The sequence below is a fragment of the Heliangelus exortis genome, chromosome 24, assembly GCF_036169615.1.
Source record: "Heliangelus exortis chromosome 24, bHelExo1.hap1, whole genome shotgun sequence".
Taxonomy (NCBI): Eukaryota; Metazoa; Chordata; class Aves; order Apodiformes; family Trochilidae; genus Heliangelus; species Heliangelus exortis.
In genome coordinates, this window is record NC_092445.1 from 2856043 (window position 1) to 2866793 (window position 10751).

At 52.7% G+C, this 10751-nt stretch overlaps 1 protein-coding gene across 5 annotated transcripts in view; it reads right to left on the reverse strand.

Moving 5' to 3' along the window:
* ARID1A (AT-rich interaction domain 1A) overlaps positions 1-10493 on the reverse strand; it is a 62456-nt gene extending 51963 nt beyond the window's left edge. For 2 of the 5 annotated variants that reach the window (XM_071767791.1, XM_071767790.1), the window contains exon 1: positions 7902-9107. In XM_071767791.1, the coding sequence (XP_071623892.1) occupies positions 7902-9053 (1152 nt within the window). In that variant the 5' untranslated portion in view covers positions 9054-9107. The other 3 variants (XM_071767793.1, XM_071767794.1, XM_071767795.1) reach the window with 3 other exon arrangements.
* Positions 10494-10751: the final 258 nt, after the last annotated feature.

Below are 10751 nucleotides of genomic sequence, written 5' to 3' on the forward strand. Positions count from 1 at the left end.
AAAACCAAACCAGAATGGCTGTTTTCAGAGCAGGTACCTTCCCTCTTCTGTGCCTCATGCTTCTCAGCCAGTTTCTGGCTGCTGAAACTACTGATCTGGACAATAATAGTGTCACAAAAGTACAAACCCACTGTCAACTATTCGAGCTGGCTGTGTTATGCACAGATCTGAGCATTTATCCCAAATCCCAGCCCTGGCTGGGGCAGAGCAGATCTCCCACCATGGTGTCTGGAGGTGTAGCTGCAGCTGTGGCCAGAGCACAGGTTTTAAAACATTCCTGTTCAGTTATTCACAGGCAAAGTGCCAGAACAGTGCTGACATCAGAAGGGAAATGGTAATTTTCAGGGTTTCTCTTAGTCAAACCTGAATGAAATTTCACAAGTGAGTGGAGGGGGGGGAAGTACTTGCTTAACTCAGTAATTCTCCCCAGAGGGAAATTCCAGAGTCCTCCAAACTTCAAAAACTTCTCTTAAAGATGAGTGGCAGAATCTCTCAGGATGGAAAGTCAAGGCCACATCTGACATCAGCAACCCCCCAAATGCTCCCTCCTCACAGCCATATCCAGGACATCACCATCACATCCCATCAAAAGTCTGCAAGTGTTCCTCAGTCCCCTCTGGTGCACCAAATACACCCCAAAACATGGGGGGCAAACCCCCAGCAGAGGGAATGTTGGCTGCCACAGGGTCCCCCACAACTTCTCTTAAAATTACTCCCTGTGTCTAACCTGCAGCTTCTTGGGACAGTTCAGGCATAGTACTAATTATCCAGGAGGAAGAGAAGTTAATCAAGTTGGAAAAAGGAGGGGAGGTGGGGGGAAGAAAAGTTGATAGCAATTTGTCTTTGAAAGAGTTTCAATTACTACAGCTAACTTAAGGAAATAATGACATGCTGGTTATTGCATGAAATGCCAGTAACTGTAATGCAGCAGCAGCTTTTTCAGAGTTATTTACACAAACTGATTTCCACGGAAATTTCACAGGAATTAACACATACATTCTCTTATCTCCACTCCCTCACCCTCCCACAAAGAAATTTCTTCACTGTGTTTAGAGAACGAACCCCTTCTCTGCTTGCTCCTACCCACTTCCAACCCCCTCAAAAAATAAAACCCTGTGATTAGAAATTAAGATTCTAGCTACAGTTATCATTTACTCTGAACATACAAAGCAAAAAAGAAAATTATTTGCCAAGAAATTCTGAAGCAGCTTTTATTAAGTTTACCCATCATTATATATCATCCTTTATATTTCACTACAGAAAGCTCATGCCCACATTGTGTAAGTACTTACTGAGCTGTCACTTCAACTCAGAAGTACTCCAGAAAGAACACTGTGGCAAACCTGGAAATGCTCTTCCCTATGGAGTCCAAAAATCCTCAAAAAAAAGTTCAAGTTGCACAACTGAACTGCTGAATTACAACACTGGGAGGGCAGGTGCAGAGAAAAAGAGTAAGAAATGGGAGCCCCTCCCTCACCCGTATGTTAATTCCTATTATCATCTGATTAAGACACTACAAGAACTGGTAAAATATGTACATGAGCTCAGTCCTGAGAGAAGCAGCTCCTCCTGTTCCAGCCCTGCTTCTTTCATTCCATGAGACTCTGAGAGCAGCCTTGGGTGCTGCTTCTTGAAGTGCAGAACTCCATTAAAGGGTCTTAATGATACATTCAGCTAAAACCATATACTAGGGAGGAAAGATGGTCTCACACTTACAGCACAGGATGAGACTCAGAAGACCTATATTCTGCTCTCCACCCTGTCCCAGCCCTAGTGCCTCACCTTGGCAAGTTCCCACACCAGCATCTCAGCTGCTTCTGCCAAAAAAACCCTTATTGTGAGAACCTCAGTGCTTCTGTTCCTCCTCTGCCTCCCAGGGTGAGACAAAGCACTGCCTGAAACCCCCCTTCTACACAAATTCAGCCTTCAGAACCAGAAGCATGCACTCAGTAAAGCAGCAATGGCATTCAATTTCTGATTGGAATCACTTATAAATACAGCCTGGCTTCCTGAGGCCAAAGAAAAGTGCAGAGGGTCTCTCTCTGGGTGACCAACCTCTCTGCTTTTCCAGTACTGAAATGAAAAACAAAAAGGCATCAGCTCCTCTCGTGTCATCCAGGAACAGGCGGACAGCAGGACCCAGGCAGAGCACACGGCAGTTGTGATCCAGTGTGCCAAAGAAAACTGCTTTTTTCCCTCCAATCCCACCTGTCACTCACTTCTAGCTGGAGATTTATAGCCTTGGCTAACAGACATCCAAGGATAGTTTTACCACTGCACACACATAGCCTCTGGATAAATTAAAAGGTTGAACTCCTTGAAACCAGCACACGACAGAAAAACTTTCGCTGGATTTCTCAAAAAGCTTTTTGGGTTTGTTTTTTTTTTCTTCCCCAGGAAAAGTGTCTCCTTTATTTTCTCCACCAGAACAAAAGGGGAGATACTATTTTGCATCCTTGCCAATGGTTTAAGGACCCTCCCACAAGAACGAGCAAGCAGCTGTAACAGCCATGCTAAACACTGACAAGCTTATCTTTTTAATTTTCCCCCCCCCCCTACTCCCTGCAATTATGCTTGCCTGACTTCAGTTTCTGCTTTGCTACTGCTGCTACTTGAGAGTTTCAAACATTCTTGGCAGGAACTGGGCAATGGCATGCTGATGAGCTTTTCCCCAGAGCAATCCATCACACAGGAGCTGCAATTCAAAAAAGAAATCCAACTGACGAGACAAAGAATTTCAAACACACAGAGTAAAAACTGGAAAGGGCATCTTTCTCCTCTAATATTTTAATTACTGAGATCACAGATCCGTAGGGTAAAAACTGGATTTCCAAGTTGGGGGTGTTCCTTTGCAAAGAGTAGGAAGAAAAATGGTGGAAAGTAGTGTATGAAGTAGCAGATAAAACAAACAGCTGCACCATTTAGCCTAATTTTAAACATTAATTTCTCTCTAAAGGAAAGCTGCTGGGTTTCTCTTAAGAGGGTCTCCACGTAGACCCTCAACAGAGTTTCATGTAATACTTGTGTATCATAGTCTTCACCAACAAGTGTTCTCAAATAAGACTACAGAAAAAAACCTCAAAGTATTATGAACATCCGAAGCTTACAAGCACAATAGGACACAGCTGTATAACAGAAAAATTGATTCTCATGCTTCCCCCAACCCCAGTGTCTACTGTTACTTAAGAACAGGGAAGAGGTTCTGCCCATTTGTCAAGCAGTTGCTTCAGGAAACAGAAGCTGTAGCAGGTAAAAGGAATTAAATTGGACAGACAGTTATAGGAAACCACTAAGCATTTAAGGCAAGAGGAAAAAAAAAAAGAAAGAAGGCTCCAAACTCAAACATAAGACCTTCCAGAAATCACATTTCTGTCTTGCAACCAACAACACGATTACAAGAGATACCCAGTGTAGAAACCCTCCCCTAGCTCAGATAATAAATCAGGATTGACAGAGTATTTCATTTATACTTTGTACAAGGCAGACAGACAGGCTTTGCTAAACCCATTTCACTGAGGGAAAAAAAATAAGGACAGAACAATCGTGTGGTTTGTCCCAGGTTTTCCAGTAAACTGGTGGTGGTAAGGGCAGGAACAAAAAAGCTCCAGCTGAGAGTGTAAATTGAGGTTTACTGTCCTGGATCCTACACGTACCCTGCCTGGAAACATTGGTCACCTCCAAACTGAGCATCAGGAAGACAGTACTGCAAAAAACAAAGAGATGTTAAGAGAATCAGGCAACCCCTGGATTACTTCAGATCCGTGCAGACTATTTGAAAAGCTAAGCCTACAAACCCTGCAGTGTCCACACCAGAATTAACTAAACCTCAAATTTAAACTAGCACAATTTTCCTGTTTTCTCCAAAACAGGCAAGGCCTGAAAATCCCTCCCTCATACCCTACTCCAGAAAAAAAGACCATGTACCACTCTCCTTTTTGTTGGAAAGATCTTGTGCCTACTACACCTCACAAGTAATTCAATGGCTCCTAACATTACAACACTGAGCAAGGAAAAACCCTGTGACACAAGCCAAGAGGAGCCAGGTCTCATTTTCCGATTCCAAGATATCACAGCTCACTGGCAGCACAGAGTCATTCCGTGCCAATTTAGTTTAAAAAAGACACTTTCGACAGCATTTTTCATGCCTCAGTTGCTACTGAAGTCAAGATCTAAGTCAACAACAAAAATAGCTGTTGTGTGGCAAAAAGCCCAAAAGTGGGTTTTATTAATATACACTTTTTAAACTGCTTTCACTGAACTTATACTGGAGGCCTGGAGATGTCAGTGCACCCATGAGGAGGTTATCCAAGATGTCAATGTTTAATGTGATCCAAACACATCTCCTGTTACAGGAGATGCTGTTTGTTGTAGTGAGAGTGTGTACCAGGAGAAATGTCCATGTATAAAAGAGAGGGAAGTCCTTTCTCTTCAGCAGTTTCCTCCTAGTCCCAAGACACTGGGAAAGCCAGAGTGTTACTAGGAACTGCTACAGACTCTGAGGGGAAGGGGAGTGAAAACAAACACATGGCAGACCTGGAAAAATGGAAAAGCAAGATCCTTGGCCTGGTTTCTCACAAGTTATTCCCACAGAAAACCACAGACTTCTCATCCCACACACTGCAGAACAGCCATTCCCATCTCTTGATCCTACTCTCCATTTCCCAGCTATAATGGTCAATAAGAAAAAAAAAAAAAAGTACAAAAAAACCAAACAAATGCCAAGTCCTGTCTCACAGTCCTGACAAACACAGAATGTGTCTGCCTTCCTGAGGACCCAGCACCACCTTCCTGGGACCAGCTGGTGAGCAAAGGTGTCCCCAAGGGCCACAGACTGGAGCTCACCTCTGTACTCTCCATTTTATGACAGGATATAATCCACCCAAACAACTCTCCCAGCAGGAATGACTTTGCCTTTCTCGATGAGCAGCACAATCAAACACTCTTTGTGGCATCATTCATAAATCCTAAACAGCACCAAGAATTAAAGGCACTTCCCTGTTCTGCATCATCCTACTTCCCACTCTAAAACCTCAGATTGACTGTCCCAAGATTCCTGAGCAGAGGAACCCCACACTCTTCCCACATCATCTTCTCCAAGCCTGCATCACAAAATGCTTCTCTTTCTAGTGCTGGGTCAGCTGAATTACATCTTCCCTTCACCCTCCCAGAGTTTCTCAGAAGTTAGGTGGTAAGTGCCCACTCTGGCCATCACTGCACAAGACAAAGACACAAATCCCAATCTAGGGAAATTAACAACACACAGTGAAAGGAAGCTGTAATTTAGGACTGGAGTAGTATTGTTCATCAGCCATTTCTTGTGGGCAGCACAGATGACATGTGAAAGCTTTTTAGCATCACACTAGGTAAGTTTTTTTCCAGCAGGAAAAAACAAAACAAAACAAACAAAAAAAGGAATTGTCAGTTTGAATCCAAGAATCCCTGGCACAAAAAGGCTTGGATGGGGCGTGTGTTTGGTTTTTGGGATGAGAGGGTTGTTGGCTTACTTTTTATATACACTATCTGTACCACCTAAATTTCAACTAATTCTCAAAACAGCTATTCATCAATAATTCCAGTTTATTGGATTGGTTACTCAGATTATTAATAATATACTATGTATCAGCAGCTCATGGAATCAAGTTAAACTCATTTTCCAAGACAAAATGAGCTCCTTTTACAAATTCCTATCAGAACAGAAAGAAGTACACCTTTATGAGATGTGCTATAATAAAATACCTGCTTGAAAAGTCCCATCTGACAGTGTATCTAAGCACTCATTTTATCTAAACTGGTATTTTTCAGCATACAAAAAGTACCTTCAAGTAAACACCTTTGTGTGGTGACATCTGCCTGAACCTGTCTCAGGTACACAGGAACTTGTGCCTGTGGAGCTGAAACCTTCACCGAGGGACAGTTTGATGACCAGAGCAGAGATAAGATCCACTCTCCTAGAGAGCACTAGTTCAATCTGACAGAAAAGACAATTAAGTAATTCAAGATGCTGAAGAAGCCATTGCCTTTCGGTAATCAAGGAACAAAAATGAAGCAGTTTTCAGCTCGACACCAGAGAAGCACTGAGCGAGGAGGGAAACTCTGGAGGCTGAGTGTCACACTGCTCCCTATCAAATGTCTCCAACCCAGGGCCTGAAGTTAGAGCAAAGTACACAGAAGAAAAAGGGAAATCTGTCAGTCCCACACGAGGCCAGAACAGGTCCCTGAGATGCACATCTGAACACAGAAAGTAACCTGGGCTGAAATAAGTTTCATATGAGGCACCAGCACCTCTTCTCCCCTGTATCTAAAATGTCTGATGCATTGGCTGCACTGCTTTCTCCTCTGCACCCAGATTTCAAGCAAACAGATAAGATTATCCACACCACCATAAATTGGATGCAAAGAAGTTGTGGCACCCTGAAGCCTGACCACAAGCAGCACCTGAATGTCTGTAACACGTCCCTTTATTGATGGGGGAAGGGGACACATCAGTGCTTACCCAAAGGAAGCCAACATGTGCCCTCAGACACAAAGCTGGAGGCTCAGGCCCCTGCTATAGTGAATGTAAACTGATAAATCACCATTTTCAGTGCTTCATCCATAAGTTTGGGTTTCACTGTTCTGTTGTTTTGGGCTTTTTCCTTCTCCAAGCTGTAACGTACCCCAGAACCCCCCTCATTCGCCATCTAATAAAGAATCCAAACAGCCCCAGTTTCGACAAGGGCCAAACTTAGCCAGGAACAAACGCATCCTCAGATCCATCAAAGAAATCATTTATACCAAAGGGAAAGTCACATAACCAAAATAAACAGCAAGCCCATTGTGCAGAGCAGCCCTGCCACTGTTCCGACAACACAGACTCTATTCCAAGCTGCATCAAACATCACAAGCAAAATAAACCCAAGGTACAAACAAAATGCCATCGCCTCCTCTTTTGTTTCAGGCACAATGCAACAAGGGCAGGCTGTCTGGGGCTCCGATGCGGGGCTGCCACCCAACCGCCTCAAGGTCACGGCCGGTTCCAGCGAGGGGGGGGACACGAGAAGAGGCAGGGAGCGAAGCGGCGGGGCTGCCGTGGGTCCGGAGCTGGCAGAAAAGCCGAGTGTAAAAGTTTATGAGCTCATCAGGATTGTTGTACCATTACATCAGAGGCAATTATAAATGGCCAAGAGCAGGAGATGGGGAGCCAATCAGATCACAGATAGGATGTCAACCTAAGACCAACTGTCTCCTGGCTTTGACAGAAGGATTTTACCTCCATAATTCAAATCCCAAACCAAAGCGATCTGCACTCGCTGCTCCCATCGCCGAGCTGTTTACCAGCGCTCCCAGCCACAGGGCCCGGCCCCCGGCCCCAAGGGCCGCCCGACGGGGAAGATGGCCCCGACCGCCCCGACCCCACCGCGGCCGCCCCGAGCGGACCTCGCCGCTCCTCGCCGAGGGGTGCAGACACCCCCCCCCCCCCCCCCCGGGGGCCCCGAGAGGAGCCGGGGCGGCGGGGCCGGGGTGACCGCGCGGATGGCGGCGACGCTGCCGGGGCCACGCGTTAGCCCGGGCGGGCCCGCCCGCAACCCCGGCCCCCCGCGCCCGGCCTCCCCTGCCCCTCGCTGCCTTCCCAGGTCCTTTCCCCGCCGGAGCCCCCCGGAACGGACCGGGAGGACAGAGGCCGCTTACCGGGAGCCTCGCACAAAGACTGGGGAGGGAGGAAGGGAAGGCGGCGAGGCAGCCATTTTAGAGCGAGCGAGCAGGCACAGACAATGGCAGCTCCCCGGCAGCGCCGGTCCGGCGGGGGGAACCCGCGGGAGAGGCGCAGTCCCCCCACCCCGGAGCCCCCCGTCGCCGCCCCCGGCCCGGTCCGGTCCGGTCCCGTCCCGTTTCCCGCCCGCCACACGCGTCCCGGCCGTTACCTGCTGGCTCCTGCCGAGGCTCTGTCCTCCTCCGCCGCCGCCGCTGCTCCCGGGGCTCATGGGCGCGTGGTGGCTCCTCGGCGGGGCCCCGCCGGACGCCGCGGCCCAGCCCTGGCTGTTGCCCCCGCCGTACTGCGAGACCATCTCCGCTGCGGCCGGGCCCTTGGCGGCGGCACCCCCGTCCTGCGGCCCGCCGCTATAGTCGCCCCCGGGGTACCCCTGGTAGCCGCGGGCGGAGCTGGGGGAGGTGAGGAGCTGGTTGAGGGTGGGGGTGGCGGTGGGCTGCGGGGTGGCGCCCCCTCCTCCTGCGCCGCCGGCGGCGGAAGGCCCCATGACCCCGAAGCGCTGCTGCTGGAAGGCGGCGGCGGGGGACTTGGCGCCGGCGACCGCCGGAGCGGAGCTCTGCGCGCTGCCCCGGGGGGAGCTCAGGGCGTAGGCCTGGGGGGGAGGCGGGTAGGAGCCGGCGCTGCGCCCGGCCCCGGCCGCATAGTAGGAGTTGTACTGGTGGTTGGGGAAGCCGTGCTCGGCGCCGCCGTGCGAGTTCTGAGGAGGGGGCGGCCCCGCGGGGGCTCCCGCCGGCCCCGGGTAGGACTGCTCCAGGCCCCCGCTCTGCAGCGCTGCCATGCCAGGGCTTTGTTGTCCGCCATGTTGGTGGAAGGCAGCGGCGGCGGCCGCAGCGGCGGCGGCGGCGGCGGCAGCAGCCTGGGCGCCCCGGCCGTAGGGCTGCCCGAAGCCGTAGGCTGGCGGGGGCAAGGCGGCCGGGTGGGAAGGGGGAGGCTGCTGCGGCGGCTGCTGCTGCTGCGGCGCCCCCACCCCGTCGCTGCTGCCGCCGCCACCGGGCGGCTCCGGGAGGTTATTGTTCAGGGTGGCGGCGGCAGCGGCGGGCCTGGGGCCCGGGTTCCCGTTCGAGCTCTTCAGGTCGGACTCGGCCCCTGCGCCCCCTCCGTTGCTCTCGGCCCCGTCCTGCAGCTCCTTCCCCGTGGGGCCCTCGCTCTCCGCCTGCTTCTCGCCGCCGCCGCCGCGCTCCGCCGCCGCCTCACCCCCCGCCTCCTCCGGGGGACAATCCCGCTGCTGCGCCTCCGCTTTCTTCAGCTCGGATGGAGCCGGGGCGCCCAGGCTGCTGGCGGCGGCGGGGGCGACCTGAGCAGCCATGATCCCCCCCCCTCCCCACCCAGCCACCCCCCCCCGGACCGGTCCCCCCCGAGCTGCTCCCTGCCTGGCCGGCCGGCGTGAGGCCTCGCTGCTCTGCTGCTCCCCGCTCAGGCGGCGGCGGGCTCTTCAGGGCAGCGGGGGCTCATTCCCCCCCGGCCTGGTTGGCGAGGCGGGGAGGGCTCCGCTGGGCTGGGCTTCCCGGGGCCTGGCCCCGCTGTACCTCCTCGGTTGCAGCCGGCGGAGAAAGGGGAGGAGGAGGGAGTGGGGGGGAAGGAGGAGGAGGGGGGGGGGGGGCGGGGGGGGACCCGGGACGGGGCTCCCGGTGAGGGAGAGGCGGGAGGGGAGGGAAGGGGGACACGGCGGGCGGGCGGGCGCCGTCCCCGGAGCCGGGCCGAGCGGCGGCGGGGCCGGGCTGGGCGAGCCGCGCGGCAGCTCCCGACTCTGGTCCGCCGAGCGGGGCTCACTCCGACACGAGGCTCAGCACTGCCATTTTACCCAGCGCCGCGGCCGCCTGCCAAACCCGGAGCGGAACGGAGCACGGCCCGGACGGGAGCCTCCCCCCCCGTCACAAAGGAGGAGCAGGCCGGCCCCGGCCGCTGGCGGCTCGGCGCGGCGGAGGCTGCCGCACGCAAAACCCGCAGCGGATCCGCGGAGCAGAGCCCCGCGCTGGGCAAGGCGGGGAGGGGAGGGAGGAGGTTGGGGGGGGGAGAGTGTGGGGGGAGAGCCCGGCAGAAGCTGGAGGCGATGGGTCAGGGAAGCAGCGGCCCGGCTTCGCTTACCTGTCCGGGGCACTTCCCGGGGCAGCGGGGTGAAGTCCTCCAGCGGGAGTCCTCCGGGAGGGCGGGGAGGGGATGGGGTCGTGCTGCCTGCCACCGCCGGTTCAGGGGCATCGGCCCCCGGGTAAACGAAACGCCACCTCTTTGTCCCTAGAAATTCCATTTAGAATTAGCCTTTGCGAACTGTTAGCGGTTGTCATTTCCTCCCGGCTGGTTGTGTCCCTCTGGAAAAGGCCGTTGGCGGTGCGCCAGGACTATAACTGTACACACGGACATCCAAGAAAGCCCGGTTCCCTGCTCCTGCCAAAGCCAGGGCAGTGGGCACCGAACCAGGAAACTCCCTCTGGACAGCTGGATGGGGAGAACCAAAACCACCTGAACGTGTCTAGACACAAGGCGTTGAGCAACGGGACGGGATGCTCCGGCAATCGCTGAAGGTTAACGCGGTGCTGAAGCTCCCCCGCTGTCAAGAGGTGAACTGAGAATGAGACCATGCTCTTTCTGCAACAGTTTCAGACCCAAACTTCCACCTCCTACATCCCTGTGGTCCTTCCCAGAGTAGGAGTAGGGAGGAGAGAAACCTACCTGGAACTCTGTCTGGGACACGACCTGTCCTACACCAGCAGGTTCTGTAGCTGTGTGGTTTATTTCAAGTGGTTTAGGCCTGCAGCAGAGCATGGGAGATAGAAAAAGATATGTTATTTGGATTACAAAACCCAAGCCCTCAGAAATTTGGAGACAGTTGCCTAACACATGGAATCGTGGCACAGTTTAGATCTGGGTCCCACAGAGGGAATCTGGGCTAGTGTCTTCTCTGGAACATGGAAATATTTGGAAAAGTGAAGCTTAAGCAAATGTAACTTTAAGGAGAGAGAAAACATCAGAAAACAATGGGAGGAGAGTCAGAAGACATTTCTGAGGC